The following is a 21244-nucleotide window of genomic DNA, read 5'->3' on the forward strand; positions in this document are numbered from 1 at the left end:
CGACTTGAAAGGACTGACCAGACAGACAGTTCTGTCAGATCAACGACTGTAACTGTGTACCATTCTAGGGGTAGGAAGAAGCAGCACGAACGGCCCGTTTCCCGGCCCAGGACAAGGAGTCAGGCTGGGGTCCCGAGGTCTGGGGTGACTGCTGACAGGGTCTAGTCCGGTCACATAATGCGAGCCACCCGTCACGGAGATCCTCGCCACAGGACACACTGGTCACACGATGCCCTTGGAGTCTTGACTAAAGAGAAGACGGAAGGGGAAGGGACTGTAAAATGAGGAATGTTGCCCACCATCCAGTTCTACAGGAATGAAGTCATCACCCACCACGGGCGCTGACCGACAACACGCCCTGCGGGCGCTTAGGACAAAGGGCAGGATGAGGCACTCTGGGAAAACTGGCAGAGCTGGCCTGCAGACAGTTTTCCAGGAGAACGTGTCATAAAGCCGGCTTCCTGCGTCTTCTCAAGCTTAGAAAGGCACGAGAACCATTGAAAACATCTCCGCGAGACATGTGCTTGACTGCACGTACCCTCCATCAGAACTGAGTGTTTACTGGCCTCCCCCGCCCTCTTCACAACGGCCTTCAGAACTTTCTGGAACATTCAGAGTCTCCCAGGTTACAAGACCAGGCCGTGATGCTGAGATCCATGAGAACCATATGTCTGGTGTTGCCCCCAGCCCCCAGCCCACACCTCCCTCCCCGGGAGCCCCCAGCAGTGAGATCCACGACAGCGTCACTGGTTACAGCGCCTCCTGTCTTCTCCCCAGTTCCTGAAACCCCCGAGAGCTGTGAAGCGGACATGGGTGCCTTGTCATTTATGTTCACAGCAAGTCCCTTTTCTGCGCTGCTGGGGTGATGTTCACGAGAAAGTTTTGGGAAAAGACCCAAGGAAGGGGGCTGACAGCAGGAGAGCCTGCCCTGAGCAGGGAGGGACTCCAGGACCCCCACCACCTTGAGGAGGGGAGACAGGCCGGAGGGTGAGTGCACGGTCAGTGGCCAATGATTTACTCAGCTGTGTTCTGTGATGAAGCGCCGCACCCCCCCGACCCCAGGATGGGGAGATTTGCTCAGCTTCCGGGCCTGTGAACCTGGGGACACCTGCAGGCCCGGGACTCGCCCCCCAACCCTGCCCTCTGCCTCTGTCACATGGCTGGGGGCCTTTGCAAGCGGTCTCTGCGTGCCCCGGGAATGCTGGCTCCTCCGTGAGGCTCTCTGACGGCCTCATGGAAAGCCACAGCCCCCTCCCACCTGTGCCGCCCTGCTCCCCACACCTTCCCCAGCCAGTCCAGTGCATCTCACTCTTTCATCTTGTTTAGGTGTCATGTTCTGCAGCGGCAGCCCCACAGCACTTCCACGCTCATCTTATCTTCCCCCCATCCACCGCCCCACTTGGAATCCTCCAGGGACGCCCACTACCCTCAGAAAGAAACCCCTGCTCTCCAGTCTGGCTTGCAAAGCACAGTGGGGAGGCTGCCCCCGAGAGGGCTCCTGCCCACCCCCCTCCTCACCTGCCTGTGGGGGTGCCTCCTCCCCCAGGCCACTGCTGGGCCTCCCCGGCACCAAGCTCTGGGGTGGGGGGGCATATCAGGATGTCAGCTCTAACACATGAAAATGCTCGCTTAAAATAAAAGAACTATGTCCCTACACGTCTGTAAGGCCCGAACCAAAACACTGACACCAGCAGATACCGCCTCGTGACTGGTGGGAACACCAGGCGGCATCTTATAACATGGCGCATGCATGCGCCAGGCGGTTCAGCCACCACAGTCCTTGGTTCCTAACCCCAAAGAGCTGAAAACTTCAGCCCATGCAAAAACATGCTCCTGGATGAGTACGGCAGCTTATTCATCATGGCCAACATGGGGAAGCCGTCAAGATGCCCCTCAGTGGGGGAGTGGGTACCTTTCTGCAGTATATCAGACGATGGCGTATCAGTTCAGTTCAGTTCAGTCGCTCAGTCGTGTCCGACTCTCTGCGACCCCATGAACCACAGCACACCAGGCCTCCCTGCCCATCACCAACTCCCGGAGTTCACCCAAACTCGTGTCCATCGAGTCGGTGATGCCATCCAGCCATCTCATTCTCGGTCGTCTGACAGGTATCACTCAGCTCTGAAGAGAAAGGTGCTAAGAAGCTGTGAAAAGACGCAGAGGAAATGTAAATGCCAAGAAAGAGAGGCCAGTCTGAAAAGGCTACAGAGCGCGTGACCCTAACTAGAGGACAGTCTGGAAGAGCAGGCCCATGGGGAGAGCAGGACAACACATGACTGCGGGGGTCAGGGTCGCGGCGGACAGGAGCAGCTCCATGGGGTTCTGGGCAGTGAGTCTCCCCATGGGTGCTGTCGTGCGGACACTCATCACTGGACATCTGGTAAACCCTGTAGGATGCCCACCAAGAGTGAACCTCCAAGCCGACTGTGGCCTTCAGCTAACAGCGTGCATCAGCATCGCGCCATCAGCCCCGACATGTGTGTCGCGTTAGCATAAGTGTCAATGCTCCGGGAGGCCGAGGGGCAGGAGAAGCTGAGTGTAGGGGAATTCTTTGTACTTTCTCAGCAATTTCCCTATAAACTTAAAATCATTCTTTAAAGAGTCTATTAAAAAACAATAAAGACAGTTGTTTATCTGAGCTTTGAATTTAATTGGCATCCTCTCCTCTGCTTGGCAGACTCAGCCCCCGAAGCTGTGTGTTGCTCGGGAAGGGGGGGAGGTGATGACCCGGGCCCGGGGGAGGGTTGGGGGGAGTGGGGTGGGAGGCCGCCCGCGGGCTTCCCAGGCTGCGGGGGTCGAGACCCACCTACCTCACACTCACAGGTCCCAGGCCGGAAGGGGAAGAATCCAGCTGGCAGACAATCAGAGAAGGGGTCTAGTGTTGCGCGGTCTGTGCCGTTGAGACCCCATCAAGGACCTCCGCGTGCTCAGCCTCACTGATCAGAGTGGCGCCGACCGAGGTCCAGCAGGACGCCGACCCACGCCGCCTCCCATCCGCATGTCCCAGCCACGTTCTGAGCAACATGGAGGCCTCTGGGTTGGCTCGTGGCTGCTGGGTCAAAGCTTTACAAATGAAGCAGAAAGCTCCCCGGCAGCCAGGTTGGGGGACCCCCAGCCTCCAGCTCCGGCCCTCTCCCCACCTCCAGGGCCCTGCCACGGTCACCGTCAGCCTCGCTGGACCCTGATTGTGGCCGGATGTTGCCTGGCCCTCCCCCGCAGGCATGCCGCCCCCCACTCACAGCTGACCCCCCAGCAGCCGCGCCCCATCCTAGACGAGTCCACTTAGGGCCTCCAGCCCCTTCCCGTCCTGGGGCCCCCAGGAGCAGCCCCTGCGCCCTCCCAGCTCCCCTGCTCTTGCCTCCCTGCCATCCGGCCCGCACCCTGGGGCCCCGCTCCCCTCGGGTCTGCCCGCTGTGTGTACGCGGGGGTGTGGGGAACAGCGGAGGGGCTCTGATCCCACTTGGTGACGGGGCCCCAGTGCCGGCTGCACCAAGGCTGGAAGCAGGGCGGGCCAGCTGTGGCCTGGAGAAGCCAACGGCCTCATGGAGGCTGGGGGGGCGGGCATGGCTGGGGGGCCCTGGGGGGCGTCTCAGGGCATGAGGAGCTGGCCAGAAGGACTGGGGTGGGGTGGTAGAGTTCCAGGACAGACAGAGCGGGGCAGCCACCAGGGCCAGGCGGAGAGAGGAGGTGGTTCAGTCGCTCAGTTGTGTCCGCTCTTACAACGCCATGGCTGCAGCCCACCAGGCTCCTCTGTCCATGGGATTCTCCAGGCAAGAACACTGGAGTGGTTGCCATTTTCTTCTCCAGGGGCTCTTCCCAACTGAGGGGTTGAACCCGGGTCTCCTGTGTTGGCAGGCGGATCCTTTACCGACGGGGGCCTGCCACGAATTCACACCTTCCCCTCTCCCCCAGTCTCCCACCTGGGCCACCAGCTGGAAGGGTGGCAGGCTCCGAGTGGCGGGTGGCCAGCAGTGTCCCTGGGCAGTGGGCTGGAGTCGTGGGGGCAGCCGTGGCGGTAACCGTGGTGGTCCACTGGTGCGCTGGGCCCCGGAGCGGAGGGACGCCGTGTGGGGCTGCTGGCACTGGGGTGCGCTGCCGGGCGCAAGTGGGGCGCTGGGCGCGCAGGGCCTGGGGCCCAGCTGGGGCCCAGGTGGGGCCCAGGTGAGCGGGCGGCGCGCGTCCTCCCGGGCGCCAGGGGGCGCCGCGCCGGGGGCGGGCCGGGCGGCGCCCGCCGCTCCTTCCGCCCGCGGCCCCGGAAGCGGCGATGGCGCGGAGCGTGCTGTGAGTGGGGGCCCGGCGCGGGCGGGCGGGGCGCGGGGCCGGGGCCGGGCCCTCGGCGGCGGCGGGCGGGACGTCGGCGCGGCCGGCAGCGCGCGGGGCCCCGCGGAGCTCGCGCCCGCCGTGGGAGGTGCTGCCGCCGGCGTCCCGGCCTGTGTCGGCCGCGAGGCCCTTTCGGCCTCAGGACGCCCGCCCGCGCCGGGCCCCGCCCCGTCCTGCTCCCCAGACTTGTGCGGCCCAGAGGCCCCCCGGACCGCGCTTCTCCGAGCCCCCCGTGGCTCGTGCCCGGTGTCCCCCCACGGCAGGGGTCATGTGCCATGTTGCAAACGGGCCACCAGGGTCAGCCGCTGTGCCCATCCTCCACCGAAGCGCCGCCCCTGGGCTCCCAGTGGACCCCTGACCCGTCACAGGCCCTGCCGACCTTGGGCCCCACCTCCTTGGCCCATGAGCCTGGTTGGGCCCAGTTGGCAGTGTGGCCCTCCTCGCCCACCGGACCCATGGGGCATAGATCCAGTTGGAATGGGTGGGTTGGAGCCACAGGTGGTGGCTGCCCATACATTCTAGATGTTTCTGTCCCCCTTTGGGGGTTTGAGGGGTGAGGGAGGCAGGCAGTGAGCATGTGGCTGGTGACCTGCACACAGCGCCTCCTGAGCCCCGGAACACCGTAGCTTTGTTTCCTTTGTGTGTTCGCCCTTTATCGTTTGATCTTCGCTGTCAAGGATGAGCTGCGCTTCCAGCGTGGGGTGGGGAGGAGTGGAGGTGGCCCTGTCCTTGCCCTCTCAGCGGGGCTGAGCCAGTGCAGATTAAGCTGGTTCTGACTGATCCCACCTCACCTGAGCGGAAGGGAGCTGGAGGCCGTGCCGGGTGTGGGGCCCATTCCGGGGGGACAGCCATGCGGGGGCCGCATGCCTGTGCGGCCAGCACTTTGAACAAACACATGACTCTGAGCCTGTTGACAGGGCAGGGTGGGCACGTCGTGTGTTCGTGAATCATTCACTGGTTCTTTCCAAAGGCCAACCTTGAGGGTCAACAGGCCACACTGCCCCGGGGACGGGACTGGCTGCCCCATACCGGGTGAGGGAAGGGCTGACCTGAGGGTGACTGCCCCCTTGGCTCCTCAACCCCGTGGACGTGATGACCTGTGGACCCTGCTGGGGTGTCCCAGGATCCTCGTGTTCCTGGCGTTTGACATGATCCCTCTCCCCCACTTGCAGGTACCCTCTGTACCAGCTGGGCAACCCCCAGCTCCGGGTCTTCCGCACCAACTTCTTCATCCAGCTGGTGCGGCCCGGCACGGCCCAGCCCGAAGATACTGTGCAGTTCCGGATCCCCATGGAGTAAGCCTCCCCCACCCCAGAGGGGTTCAGGCCGAGGGGCTCCGGATCCCCATGGAGTGAGCCTCCCCCACCCCAGAGGGGTTCAGGCCGAGGGACCCACGGCCCTAGAGGTGCCGCTGAATCCCACTCACAGCAAGGTTCTTCCCACCACAAAAACTGCAGGCAGCCCTGCACCTAGGCCTGGTGTGTGCAGAGCTTCAGGCGAGGGTGCCTTGGGCTCCTCACCACCCCCAGGGAGTCCAGCCTGAGAGACCCAACTTCTTTCCTTGCATCGGCCTGGCTGCCCTTCCCAGGAGGCTGGGCTCTGACCCCGGCAACCCGCTCACCAGGGCTCCCAAAACCTCCGTCCTTGGGTGGGTCCTTCACCGAGGCCCCCGTTGCTGAGGAGACAGCTTCTCTGCACCCCGTGCTGAGGTCTCAGGGCCCCGGCATTGGCTTGAGCCTCTATGGGAGCTGAGGGTCATGCCGTCCTCCTCGGAGGCCAGGGCAGGAGAGGCTGGACCCTGTCAGGGGAAGAGGGGATGGCACCGCCATCACCTTGGCCATCCTTTCTGGGAGATGCCTGCAGTGGTGGGGTGGGGTGCTGTGGACAGGGTGGCAGCTGTGGAGCGGGCAGCCGGGCACTGCAGGTGGCTCCCGGCAGCCAGAGGGCACTCGCAGACCGTCCCTCCCCTCCGCTCGTCAGCTCGGTCCCCAGGCAGGGGGAACAGGACTGAGTCCTATGGGCCGGCCCCCCATCGCCCCCACATCGCTGCGTCCAGACTCCTCTGCAGGGTCAGCAGGGCCCGGCCCCAGCCCTGGCCCCCTGGCCGGCTCCCACCCAGTGGCTGCACTCAGCAGCTCACGCCGCCCGGCACTTCCTTCTCCGCCCTGTTCAGAAACGCCCTCTCCCTCCTGCTCCAGGATGACCAGAGTGGACCTCAGGAACTATCTCGAGTGCATCTATAACGTGCCGGTGGCTGCTGTGCGGACGAGGGTGCAGCACGGTGGGTCCCGGGGCCAGGGGCCCCTCCCCGAGCTCAGCAGGCCAGGCAGTTAGCCTCGCTGGCCTGGCCCCCGTCAGCCCCTTAGCACGTGGTCCTTTGCATGTGAGGAAACGGGCCTGCCTGAGGGGAGAGGGGCCCTCCTTCCTGGGGCTGGGACTCGGAGGCCTGGTTCCTGCCAACTCCTCAGAGCGGGGCCCCCACTTGACGCCCCCAGGCTGGCGTTGGTCAGCAAAGTGCTCCTTTTACTCTGCTGGGCCTTTCTCATTCCTTCCTGTTGACCCCTGCTTCCCAGCCCCTGGTTACTTAGTTGTAAATATGACGATCCTCTGTCGAAGGGAGGTCAGGCTGCAAGAGCCTCCGTGACACCAAGGGAAAGCCGGCTTTCTGGTTGTCTTAGACCCACTTGAGTTTGCACTGAGCAGAGGCTGGTGCCCGCCGTCCTCATATGTGGGTGCCCATGTGTGTCCCTTTTCCTAGAGAGCGGGTTCCTGGGTTATTGGGGCTGAGAGCTGCATGCTGGGAGTGAAGGCTTCTGTCTCTCCCACTTCCTACAGGTTCCAACAGGAGGAGGGATCACAGGAATGTCAGGATAAAGCAGCCTGACTACAAGGTGGCCTACGTGCAGCTGGTGAGTGCTCAGCCCCGCTGTGACCCGGGCAGGCAGAGCCCGCTGCCCAGGCCAGCCCTTAGTTCTGATCCGCACGGAGCCCCTGGAGGAGCTGGGGTGCAGTTCAGCTGGGGTAGGAGGGGCTGGGCGGACTCTGGGGAACTTCTCGGGGGCCAGCTGTGAACGTGCTGAGGGCAGAAGCAGGCTCCCTGGCCTGGGGGTTGGTTCAGACAGTAACCAGTGTCCAGGCCAGGGAGTAGTTGGTGCCTAGGGTGGAGGTGGGTGGCTGCACGGGCTCCCGTCTCCGGGGCAGACCACGTGGGGAGTCCTGGGTCCTGACTGACCCCCTCTCTGGACTGGACTGTGGGGTTCGGCTTTCCGCCCTACCCTGGCCAGGTTCTCTTCACATGGTCTGCTGCCTGGTAGGGGCTCCGGGAACGGGGTCCAGCACCCTGGCTGAGCCTTTGCTGACTGAAACCCTGAGCTGGGGAGAGTAAGACCCCCCTGTCTGCCCCTTCCTGCCGGCCCAAGCTGCCTCTGGACAGAGAGCCCCTGGAGTCAGGATCTGCAGCCTTGGCCGCCGGCACCAAGGCCTATGGGCTCCAGGTGGGATCCCTCTGATGGGGCAGGTGACCTTGGACCCGTGCACGGAGTCGGTTAGGAGTTGGTTAGCTGCCGTTTGAAACCCTGGCAGGGGTGGGGTGGGGGCAGGGGTCTGCCAGCTCCTTCAGTTTCCCTGTAAACAGCCTGGTTGGGCGGGTGCCCGTGGGCCGGCCGCTAGGTGGCAGTGGAGTTATTATGAAAACACCTCCGCCCAGGGCCCTGTTTGGGGCTTTAGGAGTCAGTTTGGTGAAAGAGCCAGTTAGCACGGCAGCTTTTCTGAAAAGCAGTCACAGTTGTTCTAAACGGGGCCCCCGCAATTATCTGGCCTAATATTTGCTGTGGATAAACTCAGCCAGTCCAGGCCGGGAGAGCAGCCGTTGGCCTTATAAAGACGCCTGTGTCCTCTGCGTTCAGCCGGGCCATCTGTCTTTGTCATGGCAGCCGGTTGACACCCCATATGTCGGCATTCGCCACGAGGCCCTTGAGCGGGAGCTATAGTTACAAGTGGCTTTTGAGTCATCTGAGCCCCGGCGTTTCCCGGCCCCACCTCGCTCTGGAAGCCGAGCCGTGTATCTGCAGCTGCCACCCGGCCGCCTTTCTTCCCTGTGAAATCCCAGCGCGTCCCCACCGGGCACGCTTCCCTCTGCTCCAAAATTAAATTCGTAACGGACTCCCTCCCTGCTGACTCCAGCAGATCTCTGCCTGGAAACCGGCCGGGAGGTTGGGCCCTCGCCCCCTGAAGGGCTCCCTTCTCTGTCCCCCACGAGTCCTTGGAGGCCTCCCTCCCAGCTTCTCCTCAGAGCTGACAGTGGAGCATGCCGAGTGTCGGGCAAAAGGACAAGTGAAATCCCCGAATTCGTGTGGGGTTGGCTGCTTGAGAAAGCTGGTTTCACATAGTGGAGGTCCCAGATTTCCCCCCACAACCCAATAAAATGTCTTTCTGGTGGAGAGTTGGGGAGCTGGCAAGCCTGGGTCACCCCACAGCAAGGAGCCTCGGCCCCCAGCTGCAGCCTGCCAGGGACAGAGGTTGCGTGCTCTTGGAGACCCCTGATTTGTAAGGAAATCTGGATTCGGCCCCCACCCAATCCTGTGCTTTTCTGCTCATCAGCTTCAAAGGGTGGAGAGTGTTATTTCTGAAAGCACAGGGTGACTTTCTCTAGGAAGGGAGCCCTGTCGTGGGGAGAGACGGTGGGGGACTCTCTCCACGGCGCCCTCCGCCCCTCCCAGGCTGTTGCGGATTGCCATCTTTGTATTTATAGTTAAAAATGTCACTTTGGGTTCCCCACCTCAGAAAACTAGCAGAATCACCTCGGTATATTAAACATAAATCCCCCATTCTGGGCAAGCAGCCCTGCATGTAAACTATTGCCCTTTGGTATTTTAAAGAAGAAGAAAGAGAGTCTTGAAGTGTGTAAGCGACCCCTCCTGCAGGCGGGCTACCGCGCACACAGGCACGGCCTTTCATGGCTCGGGGCCTGCGCTCGCCGCGTGAGCGGGCTTTGTGAACACCCCACTCTCGGGGCCGGTGCTGTGGGCTGCTGCAGATCGCGCTTGGCCGCCTGCCCGAATCCAAACTTCTTCACAAAACAAGGGTCTCCAAGAACCAAGCTCACTTCACTGATTTTGCTTATTAAAATTTTCCAGATCCGGTGCCAGCCCCCCGTCCTTCTCTGCCCGTCCAGAGGTGGATGGTGTGGCCCTGGGAGCATCACTGGGGTCCCCCCCCCAATCTTTGGAGCCGCTTTGCCATGTGCAGTGTGCAGAGGTGGCCCCTCACCTCCCACCATTGTGGTCCCCTCCTCTCCCTGGCCCCCTGATGGGCCGGGCTAGTGTACCCCGGCCATGTGTTGCGGGTCCAGGCTGGGACTTAGCTGGCCCTCCTGCATTCTGAACTTTCAGTGAAAGACGTTAAACCAGTTAATTTGCAAAGCTGGTCTTGATTTATAGACTGCTCACATGTACACTTCATTGCACGGTACATGCGTTCTGTCTGCTAAGCCAGGAGGGGTCTTAGTCTTTAATGCAGGTGAAGGCCTGTAGGTACTTCGGGTGGAAAACGTTCCGGGGAGGCAGCAGACGCGAGCTGTGCCCCGTTTTCCTTGCCTCCCTGCCCGCAATCTGGCCTGGCAGCTCCGGCCGGGAGCAGGGGCTTCGCTGGGCTCCCCCAGTGCAGACACTCCTTGAAGAACCGGCCTCAGTGAGAAGGGGCCTGTCACAGCAGTGGCTTCCGCTGCCGAAGGCCGAGGCCCGGCCTGCATATCTGTCCTCTGGCCATGCGTCTGTCCTGTAGGCGTGGGGTGGGCAGTTCAGTCTCCCTGTGGATGGGGCCTCCCCGCGGGGGTCCCGGGCTGAGCCCGTCTATTTTCCACCCAGGCGCATGGACAAACCTTCACGTTCCCAGATCTGTTTCCCGAGGGAAAGCGGCCCGGAGGCAGCTCCACGGATGAGGACCTCCGGGACCAGGTGCTGGAAGAGCAGCGGCGGCGCCAGAGCCCCGACCCACGGCGTGGGGGCGTCCCCGGCTGGTTTGGCTTGTGACGGGAATCGGCCATCGTGCTTGAATAAAGTGCTGCTTGTGGAGATGGTCCGGGCCCCGTGTGCTCTGTGCTCTGCCCCCCAACCTGTGAGCAGGGACCTGTTGTGTGTGCTGGCCTGTGTCCTCCTGGCCCCCGGGGCCTGCGGGCCCGAGACCTGACCAGCCAGGCCGGCCCTGAATCGCCCCTCCGCCACCCCCAGCGGCAGAGAGGCCGCCTGTCCCGGGCCCTGAAGTCACCCTGAGCCACTCCATTTAAAAGCCAGTGTTCGTGCCATTTGTGCGGGGGGATTAGAAAGTGTTGAGGTCAGGGGTCTATGTGACGGTAGGGAGCCTGCCGGGCTAGGGGTCCTGTGGGGCACAGTCGGGGGTCTTGGTGTGGAGGGCAAGGGGTCCAGAGGAAGCAGAGCTGAGTCCAGAGCGAGGTGGGTCCTCGGCAGGAAGCAGACCCCGCTGGGAGGTGGCCACAGCTGAGGGCTCCCGGATGGAAGTGGCGAGTGGTCAGGAGTGGCCAGCACACGGGGGCGGGCAGGAAAGGAGAGGGTCTGGGGACCCACAGGAGGGGGCGGCACAGGCCTCCAGGGGCCTAGTCTCCAGGAGCTGCCCATGGCCCAGTATCTCCTGGAACCAGGCTGCCGCTGGAAGCCTCCTCCAGCGCCCCTGGGGGGTCAGCCGGGCCCGGCTCTGAGTTTCCGGGGGCCTGGGAGACACGTGGGAAGGCGGGGGTGCTCTGGGAATCAGGCTGTGTTCTCCCCGGGTTGGGGGATGGAGCACAAGCCACAAGGGCTCGGGGACCACCCCGTGTGGCCTCCCGGGTCCCCAAAGCCCGTCCTGGAGCTGGGCCGTTCCGTGGGGGAGACAGTGGGGAGCCAGCCCGTCAGCCTCCCCCTCCCCGAGGGACCCCAGAGGCGTCACGTGGGCCTTTGAAGCTCCCCTCGCCTGAGGGTGAAGGTCCGGGCAAACTGCAGCCTTCAGCGTTGATTTAAAGTGATGGGGAAGGTCGGGAGGGAGGCCGAGCGCGGAGGCAATGGTATTTTCCTGAGAGAAATAATTCATGGGGCCCCGCGGCCCCGAGGACCCCGACTCAAGGCCAGGGGAGGAAGCCCATCCTTCATCCGCTGCACGTCCAGAGCCGGCTGCCCCCGGATGCGGGCCCCCAGAGCCCCCCCCCACCCAGCGGCCCGCTGCTGCACTCGCGGGGGCCCCCACGTCCCCTAGGGCCCAGCATCGGTGGGTCACGACCACGGAGGAGGGGGCCGCCCCCCACCCCCAGTCTCCTCGGCACCCCCAGGGCTGGCGGGTGGGATGGCGTGGCCACAGGCCTGCGGGGACAGAGGCAGGCGGGAGGGAGGCAGGCAGGGCCTGGGTGGCCAGGCAGGGGTGGGGGTTGCCTTGCAGGCCGCGCAGGAACAGGAAGCCAGTGGGCCTTCGGCTGGGGGGCTGCCCGCCCCACCCCCCATCACGGAGCCTGGAGAAGGGGCTGTGTGACCCCCCCGCCCCTCGCCGGCTGCAGGCTGGAGGCTGACCGAGACAGCCGGCGCCTCGGGAGGCCCTGCCCTGGGATGCGGGCCCCACACTGCCTTCTCCGAGACCCCGGCTCCCACTTCCTCCCACAGCTGGGAGACGATGGTGCTGCAGACTGCTGGGCCCCGCAGCTTGTTCCCCTCTGCTCCCCACACACGGGGCCTGCAGGGGGGTCTCAGGAGCCCCTGGGCTGGGCCTGCTGAGGCCTCTGCTGGTCAGCCTTGTGGGGGGCTGGGCACAGGAGGGCCTGGTGCAGTGGACTTGGGCTCCCTTCCCTGTGTGGGGACAGTCCTGCTGGGAGCACTCTGGGCCTGCACTCGGGGAGAGCCCAGCTCACTGCCCCCCAAGGCCCCCATCTACTGTGTGACCACACGTGGCCAGTGTGGGGCTGTGAGACCCAGGGTCCAGCAGGGAGAGCCCATGAAGGGAGGGGCCGGGGGTGAGGGTCCGGGGCAGCTGCCTCCTCGTCCCCTCGGGCAGTGCTGGGCCCTGCCTGGGGCCAGTGGGCCTCTGCCACTGAGTTATGGCTGCAGCAGGCCCGGCCCGTGGCCATCAGGATGCACCCCAGAAGCCCACCCCCCAGCCCACCCCCGCCAGCAGCTCCAGGTGAGGCTGCCCACCCGGCAGGGCCGCCGGGATAGAGCGGAAGCCCATCTGGCGGCAGCGCCCCCGCCCGTGTCTGGTTTTCCTCCCGGGGCCGGGGTCCCCCGGGGGCCGCCCCATGCTGTCCTCACTCCATGCACGTCGCGGGAGGCACCCACTCCATGCACCCTCACCGCCCCTCCTGCCACCAGGACCCCCACCTGAGTGCTCTGGTTGGGCTCCCCGGCTGCCCCCACAAGGGGCCCAGGACAGGGACACAGCCGTTGCCTTGCCTGCCCCCCACGGTCCACGCCCCCCCCCACCCCCTGCCAGGCCTCGAAACACAGAGGGGACTGAAGAAATCAGACCGGGGCCTTGGGGGGGCTCTGGTGGGGTGCCCCCTCCTCCCGACTGCCGTGTAATTCTGAGCTCCATGCACAAAGGCCCGAGTGTGTGTGCTCCCTGGCCAGTCGGCTGCCCATTCCTGCACGTTGGCTTGGCCACCCAGGAGAGCCCGGCCTGGGGTCCGGGTGGGCCCCGCCTCTGCGGCCCCCAGCCACTGTTTGCATGCGGGTGGCAGCCGTGGCTCCTGCCCCCCGGCTGTGACGACCGGGTCTCCCACTTCACATCACGCAGGAAGGAAGAGCCCACCAGGCTTGCTCTTTTGTGCTTCCAAGAAGCTTCATGGAGGTGAGGTTCGAGTCCGCACAATCCTCCCCTCCATGGAGTGTTCAGGCGGGGGTGTCTCCATGGCTGACATCACTTTGAACACAGTTTGGTGTCACCCACAGAGCGACTCCGCACCCCGCACCCCGCACCCCACCCCGGCCCCTGCCAACACGAGTCTGTTTTCCGTCTCTGGACCTGCCTGTCTGGATGTGGCATGGCCGTGGAGTCATGGGGGGTGTGCTCTCCTGTATCTGGCTTCTGTCACTCCCCGTCACGCCCTGCAGGTCCACCCAGGCCGGGTGGTGCCAGGGCTCCCTTCCTCGTTAAGGTTGAGTGATGCTCCGCTGCGGGCGGGAGTGGGCGTCACACGTCCTGTTGGCCCGTAGGTGCTGGCGTGCGTGTTCTCGCTGCTCGGGGGGGTGGGAGCTTAGCCTGGAACATTTCACGGCGGGCCGGGCCTGTCTCACCGCCACCCAGGTTGTTCATCAGCCTCTGAAAGTCCCCGAAGGCTGTGGGGAGAGGGGCCGGGTCCACGGCCGGCTGCAGAGGCCTGGGTGAGGGTGTCACCCCAGCCCGCCCCCTCGGGGGCCTAGGAGCTCCACTGGGGCCAGGGGTAGGATCGGGGGCTGGCCTGGGGAGGGGGTTTCCAGCCCAGGGACGGCATTCCTGGGCCCCTCTCCTTGCCTGCAATGCCACATCCTGGCTGCGGACCACACTTGGCTGCAGCCCGCAGAAGGCCTGTCAGCCCCACGCGTGCCACGGTCCTTTTCTCCCGCCTCAGCTTCATGACCCACGCGGAGTCCCATCCTGACAAAGGTGCCCCCCTCTCCCCCGGAGCCACGCTGGCTCTCCTTGCGTGTCCTGCTATCCTCGGGGTGCCCCCACCCCAGGCAGTTCCCTCCACTTCCGCCCATGCCCCCCACCTGCCTGCCCGGCTTGTCTGGGGGCGCTCAGCTCCCTGGGAGAGACGGCACGGTGTCCCCGAGCCTGGGTCTCCTTCCCAGCGTCCCACCCACCTGCCCAGGGGGAGCCTTGACCCACGTGCGTGGCCGGACACCCCGAGGCAGACGCAGGGACCCCAGGGCCACCGGCTCCCTGCTCGGCACGCAGGCCGCTCTTCCGTGCTTGCGGTCACCCCCAGCGCCCGTTGCCCCGGTTGCTTCATTATTTCTCTGACCAGGGCTTTTCCTGGTCAAAATGATCAACATTTTTTGTGCTGCTCCCACATCTGGCTTTGATTGGCCCCCGCCTCCTCAGGCGGGTCTGGACCCCTGAGTCTGCAGCAGAGGGGAGGCAAGCCGGCCCGCTCTCCTCCCCGGGGGGCCGGGGACCCTGTCCTTTCCCCCTGTATCTGCACTCTGCCTGGGCCCAGCTCTGCGGGCGTGACCCTGGTTCCACCTCTGCAGGGCTGGGGCCGGGGCACCCCTCACGCCTAGACACCCCCGCCCAGTGGCCTCCAAGGGGGGTCCTCAGACACGGCCAGTGGGTCACCTCGCCAGGGTCCTCCCTCTCCCCTGGGTGGGTGCTCCCGTCTCCATGAAGGCACCCCCGAGAGTGTCCTCGAGGAGAGTCCTGGTTTGGGGCACCCAGTAGGCCACTCTGCAGGCCAGAGTCAGTCCACCTTTCCTCTGGCCCACCTGCCTGGGTGACCCGTCCCTAAGACCTCCCAGCCCGAGTCCCAGGAGTTCTCGCACCCCCGAGCCTCTGCCCCGAGCCAGGCCTCCTGCTGCTGAGGCCGGTGGAGGGGACAGCACGGGCTCTGACACGGGAGATGCTGCTGTTTGAACGGGAGAACACACAAGTGCCCGCATGTTCGTGGATTCGGCACCGACAGTGTCGGGGGGTCTGCGCCCCCGCCCCGCTACAGGCGTGCATGTGGAGCGGCTCTCTGGATGCCCCCCTCGCTGTGCCTCCTCCAGCCCCATGACACTCCGCGTGGCCACAGACCCTGACGACAGTCCTTTGGGCCGTGGGCAGAGGGGCGGCGGGTTGGTGCCTGCCTGCGAGAGTGTGCCCGCCGACCACCCGGCAGGCCGGTCCTCGGAGGACGGCCGCTGGGATGGGGCTCGCGAACTCTCGGAGGCAGGCAGTGCGGGTCTCACAGACCTCCCCCCAAGGCCGCAGCGGAGCCCTGACAGCCGGGACGGCTCATGCTGCTGCCGGGGTCTCTCTGGACTTCGCTGGCGGCCAGAGCCCTAAATAACTCTGAGAAAAACCGGCGTCAGCCCCAAACCGTGGGATATCTGATTTGTAGCCCTAATAAAACCCCACGCCTGCGGTCAGAGGGGGACCCGTGTGAGCCCGGAGATAGAGAGGCCGCGTGTCACGCGGGGCTGTGCACACGTGTGTGAGCGAGAGTTCGAGTGAAGGGCACCGTGGGGGGGCCCTCAGCTCCAGGCCCCACTGAGGCCTGCCGTGGGCGCTGGTGCTGGCGGCCCCTCGCTCTGGCCCTGCGGGGCCTCGAGGCCCAGGCGTCCGGCCCTCCCCTCCGAGCTGCCGGCCTTGCTGCCATGAAGCCCTGGGCTGGAGCCTTGTCCTTCTCATCCACTGCTGCCCAGTGCCCTTCTCCACCTGGGTGTGTGTCCCCCTGCAGACCCCTGCCCAGCCCAGGGCTCTGTCCCCACGTCTTCCCATCACCGTGCCGGCAGCCTGTGCGGCCCGCCATGCCCTGGGTCCCTGCCAGGTGTGGTGCCCTGGTGGTGTGACTCCCACACGTGGCCACGGAGTGGCGGGGTGGGCACGGCAGAGGCCCCAGGAGGTCAGTGGAGCTGTGGGAGGGCCCATGAGGCATCCAGGCCTGGGACACGGGGGCGAGACTGTGCCGGAAGTGGGCACCTGGTCACTGCCCAGTGTGGTGGCCCCGAATCAGACATGGCTCTGGAAGTGCCACCCGTCCTGCTTGTCTAAGACACATCCCTTCACGCTGGCCCGTGCCCCCAGCCCCACACGCCAGCCCCTGCTGCCCAGCCAGCCCCTGGCACTCGCAGCACCCTGGCTGCCCCGCTCTGTGGTCCAGGGAACCGTCTGGGGCCCTGCCTGGTCTCCGTGGACTCTGTATTGCTGTTGGTTCTGTTTCCACCTAAGAAGATCCTCCATCCCCGGGTTCCTTACTGCTGTCTCCCCTGGCCCCAGGTGTGAGTTTCCCCTCCACTGCTCCGCCAGGCTTCCCCCTGGGCCTTGAGGGCTTCAGCAAAGACCCCCAGTCCTCGCCCCCGAGGTGCGGGTGTGTGGCTGAGTGTATTGGGGGCACTGCCCCCAGAACTAGTCCAGTCACTTTTCCCCAGAGACCAGAACTGGTGTGCACCCCTCCATGCCACCCAGGATCCGGGCGCTGCCTGGTGCGTGACCACACTGGACTTGTCCTGTGTCCCCAAGAAGAGACAGCCCAAGTGCCACAAGGTGTCTCCTAAAAATAACGGTCGGGCACGGGGCCCTCGGGGGCCGGTCCTGAAGGAGGCCAGTGGGATTAAGACCAGCTGCCGCTCCTGTCCCCAGCCTGTCCTCACCTCCCGAGCGTCCCCGGCTTCCCCGTCCCCCGGCCTCACCCCAGCTAAATCCGCCTTGGCCCCTCCGCTGGTACAAAACAGGAAACCTGTGCGTTCCGAGCCTCCTCTGGGGCTTAGTGGGTAAGGGGAGCCACAGCTGTGAGGAGAGTGGTGAGCAACGCCCTTTATCTGAAAATATCGAGTTGCCGCTGGGACGCTAGGCCCGCGAGCCAGCCCCCCTGGCCCCTGCTGAAACTCAAATAGCTTTGGGAGGTGGGTCGCAGCTGTGCACGTCAGTCAAGATGACCCCGGCCAGAATGGGTCCCAGCTCCCCGGAACGCAGGCTTTGACAGGGTGCTGCAAGGCCCCCCAGAGAGGCCCCCCAGAGCGGAGCGGAAAGTGACCACACCGGCCATCCCCAAGCCCTGGCAGCAGGCCTGGCCTCCGTTCCCAGGGCCGGCTGACGTCCTCCCAGGCTCTCCTCTCCACCCAGAGACCCTGTGCGGGCCAGTGTGCTGGGCGCCGTCCTGGGCAGAGCCCTGGCCACTGACTGTGGGGCAGACTCGGGACCAAGGCCACGGGGGGCTGCGGGGCATGGGGGGCAGGAGGGGGGCAGGATGGGAAGTGTCTCCTGGGGTCCGTGTGCAGGGACAGAGGGGCAGGGAACCAGGAAGGCCCTCACAGCAGGAAGCTGGGACCTAGAGCAACAAGGAAGAGGCTGCAGGCCGTGCGGTGACCCCGGGGCAGGAGGGGCCAGGCGCCGGCCGGGCGTGCTGGGCCTGGGATGTGGGCCACATGCTTGCCCACGGGCCTCATGGAACATTCTTGCAGGGGGCCGGGGCCCGAGGTGTGTGCATCCCGAGGTGGGGGGGCGGGGGGCGCCAGGCGCTATAACGGGAGGAACACACACACTTAGTCACCTCTGAGGTATGGCTCCCCGGCCGCACCCCGTGTCGTTGCCATGGCAACTCCGGGAGGGGCTGCAAACAGCCCCAAACAGAGTGGCCCCCTGACTCCTGGTCGTCCCCTCGAGGGGTGGGACACTCAGAGAGACACTGCCAAGTTTGGGAGAAGGAGCGTGCAGGCTGGCCTCGCTCCAGCCCCCTCCTGGGGTGTGTGTGCCCCATCCCAGCCCTGCCCCGCCTGGCCTGGAGCCCGGAGCCACTCGGGGGCCAGGGCGCCAGGCCCCCCAGGTTCAGGGCACCCCAGAATGTTTGGGCTTGTCTCTTTCTGGGGCCTGGCTTGCTTCAAACTCAGATTCCGGGGGCTTTCGGGCCCGTGGCTCACGGACAAGCCCCCTCCCAGCAGGTCTGCCTCTCCTTCCGTTAAAATAGGGACCCAGAGACCCCACTGCAGGTCCCCCTGCCACTCAGGCTGTCAGGGTCCTGGGCCATCCAAGCAGGACTGGAGTAGGGGGCACGGGTAGGGAGAGGTCACCAGGATGGAGTCCCAGGGAGGCCGCCTGACAGGGCAGTAGGGTCACATCCTGAGGGCGGTCAGGGCCAGCGTTCAGCCTTGGGGCCCTGCCCCCCAAGAGAGGCCCCTTCCTACCACCCCCTCCCCAGGAAAGTGGCCCGGGGCTTGGCACCCACATGCCCAAGGAGCACCCACCCGCCTTTCTGGGGTGCCGGCCTGGCCCGAGCAGTGACCTTGGCATTGGTTGGCCAAGGGCTGAAGAGGCGGCTTTGGTTCAGGGCAGGGACCGCCAGGGGCCACCTAGAGGGGTCTTGTCTGCAAAGCGGGGAGCATGCCGACGGTCTGGGCAGCCTGGGGCATCTTCAATGCCCCCCAGCAGGCTGACACCTGGGCCGAACAGGGCAGCCCAGAGCCCCCGTACCCACCACACCCAGGCTGGGCCCCCAGAGGGCTGACGGCCTGGGCGGACCCAGCGCCGGGGCTCGGGTGGGAGACGGTGTCTCTCAACTGTGCGTGCGTCACGCCCCCCACGGGCGGCGCTGTCGGCCAGGAGGGAGCCAGGCCCTGCTCGGAAAGGTCGTGTGCGGTGACGGCTGCGCTGCCCTTCCTGGCCCAGCTGTCGGCAACCTGAACCCTGTGCAAGGCTAAATCAGGGTCTGACGCAGGGGCCGAGGCATCACGGGACATCCGAGCCGCCATGGCCACAGGCGCATCCAGCAGGGCAGCCGGCAGCCATGCGCGTTTCCCATCACGCTTGAGCATGCCTGCCGTGTGGATGCCTGGCCCCCCGAGGGCCCGGGCTCAGCCCCCTCCCCAGCCCCAGCCAGCCCCCAGCCAGCCCCCAGCCCCTGCCTTCCGGCCCACGTCGGTGCTCTGGGTTAAGGGCTCGGGTTCAGCCCTCCTTGCACGGCTGCATCTTATCTCTGGGAAAGAGATTATGGTGTTTCTGACATTAAATTTTCATGCTGAAGTTTTCAGCATGTAGTTTGAAAAGGTTTTTTTTTTTCCCCCAAATAACACCTGGAGGGGAGGACAAGCAGGATGTTGAGTCTGCTCAAAAACGACTTTGAACCTGGGGGTGGGAGGGACTTGCCATCCGTCAAGTCTTGCTTCATGCCGCGGCCGCCCCCTCCCCCTGCCCGAACTTGAGTTATGGATTCCGGCCACACAAACCTCCTCGCTGGGGCTCGGCTCCAGTCAGAACCCCTGCAGCCCCCCGAGTCCTGCCAGCTGCCGGTCGCTGGACTCGGGGTGGGTGCCCGGGGTGGCGTGAGGTCACAGGGCTTTAACATTGCACACTGTTCTTCGTCCCAGGCTCAAGCCCCAGGCAGCCGTGTTCGCGTTTGTGGGGTGTGCAGGCAGCCAGCTGTCCTGTACCCCCCACCCCGGCCCCAGGAGAGGCGCGCTGACGGAGCCTCGGGCTGGAGACCGTGCTGTGCCCTGGTGGTCCTGGGGTCCCTCCCCGCTGCGGAAAGCGTTCCTGCCCAACGGTGTTTTTGGGAGGCTGAAGGGCCTACTCGGGAAACCTAGTCCCAAACTCTTGGGTCGTTTCGATCTGGGGATTTCTGAACATCGGGTCCACTAGAGGTCACCCACTGACCCCAGCCTGCCTCATTATGTCCCAGCCGGACGGCTGTGACACCTGATGGGATCCAGAAGGCCCGGGGCGCGCGGCGGGCGGGAGGTGGGGGTGGGGCGGCCAGTCAGGGTGGGCTGGGGGCTGCGGGCTCCGCTGGTCCAGCCCCACCTGAGCTCCTGGGCTCTGAGCAGAGGGGCCCCCTCATAGCCCGCAGGCCAGCCGGGGCCTCTGGGGCCCGAGTCCAGACAGCCTCCCCACGTCCTGAGAGTCCTCAACTTCGGCCAGGCCCACGTCCTCAGCCTGTGGGCCTGCTCCCACTCGGGACGCGGCCCTGCACTTTCCGGGCCCCTGACCACTCCCCCGAGGGCGAGGGGCAGCCCCAGGCGCACCCCCTCCCCAGGAGCCTCCTTCCAGACCCACTGAGCCCTGCGCATGGAGAGACCCCCACCCTGCCCAGCCCGCTGCCTCGGGTCTGCCAGCTGCTCCATTACAGCCAGGGGTCCCTGTTGGGCCTTCCCTCCTGCCCCTCACAGCCTGTTCCTCAGGGAATGGAATTATCGGGCTTGATCTGAGACCCTCTTCCCTCTTGGGACCTCCCCGCAGCCCCAGACTAGGCCAGCTCCCCGAGGCCCAGCGGGCTGCCCGCACCTCATCTCCAGACGAGCTGCCCTCCTGTAGTCCCAGCCCTCCCCTCCTTCTCCCTCGGGGTCCCTGACGGACCTGGCCTGTGTCTCTCGGCCCTTCTTGACTTCCTGCCCCAGTGCTGCCCATTCTCGCCCACGGTGACCCACCGAGAGTGACCACCAGGGCACACTCGGGCCCTTCATGCGCCCACCAGGCCTCCTCCTGCGGGAAGACCCTGGGGGTTTGCCTCTGGCCCGCTCTGCGAGCCCCCCCAGCACCCCCACCCCGCCTTGGGGCCAAGCCCTGCCCTTCGGCTCCCGTCTTCCAGGCGCCAGTTAGCCCTGAGGTCAAGCCTTCCTCCATCAGGAGGGGGCCCCGTGAGAGCTGGGGGCGGAGGACGGGCAGGAGGGGGGGCACGTGGGAAGGTGCCCTCGGGGCCGGCAGGGCCTCCGGCTCCATCCGCTTCCTTCCTCCTCCCTTGGCTCCCAGGGGAAAGGTGCTCGGAGCAGGGTCTCGGAGGAGGCCTGAGTGAGGGACCCGCCCGGGATGTCTGACGCACGGTGGACGTTTAACCCTCTCCCTGGTGACGCGGACAGCCCGGCCCGGAGTGACCAGGCATGCCCGCCCCGGGCACAGAGCCGGCAGGGCTGGTGGCCCCAGTGCCCTGGAAATGGGAGACGGGCAGCAGTGCCCAGGGTCAGGCAACCGCCTCCTTCCTGTCCCCTCTGGGCCCGGCCTGTGGGCTCAGAGCTCCGCGCTTGCTGCAAACCCTACACGCAGCAAACCGCCTGGCCATCTTCCCCGGGGCCCCTCCCACCACGCTTCTCTGGGGCCTCTCGTCTCTCCTCGCCACTCCTGGCCACCCCAAGACCCTCCCCAAATCCTGGGGGGAGCAAAGTGGCCAGGGCACCCTCTTCCCCACCGCACCCCACCCACCCACTGGCCAGGCTGCAGAGAGAGGCGGGTGAGCCCCTGGAGGAGGGCTCCCGGACCCACCTGGAGCCCCGCAGGCAGCTGTGGC

The 21244-nt window shown here is 65.5% G+C and overlaps 1 protein-coding gene across 2 annotated transcripts; it reads left to right on the forward strand.

The window, feature by feature from the left end:
• The first annotated feature begins 4233 nt into the window (after positions 1 to 4233).
• On the forward strand, positions 4234 to 10391 carry MRPL23 (mitochondrial ribosomal protein L23). Of its 2 annotated transcripts, none has more exons than XM_055415231.2 (5): positions 4234 to 4281; positions 5493 to 5615; positions 6519 to 6601; positions 7156 to 7229; positions 10185 to 10391. In XM_055415231.2, the coding sequence occupies exons 1-5, from the start codon at positions 4265 to 4267 to the stop codon at positions 10347 to 10349; spliced, it is 462 nt and encodes a 153-aa protein (XP_055271206.1). In that variant the 5' UTR covers positions 4234 to 4264; the 3' UTR covers positions 10350 to 10391. The 2 variants fall into 2 exon arrangements, with proteins under 2 accessions (XP_055271206.1, XP_055271205.2); XM_055415230.2 differs by lacking the exon at positions 4234 to 4281 and adding an exon at positions 4367 to 4801.
• The last annotated feature ends 10853 nt before the right edge of the window (positions 10392 to 21244 follow it).

The sequence above is a fragment of the Moschus berezovskii genome, chromosome 25 (assembly GCF_049115385.1).
Source record: "Moschus berezovskii isolate FMDL1 chromosome 25, NW_MosBer_1.0, whole genome shotgun sequence".
NCBI lineage: Eukaryota > Metazoa > Chordata > Mammalia > Artiodactyla > Moschidae > Moschus > Moschus berezovskii.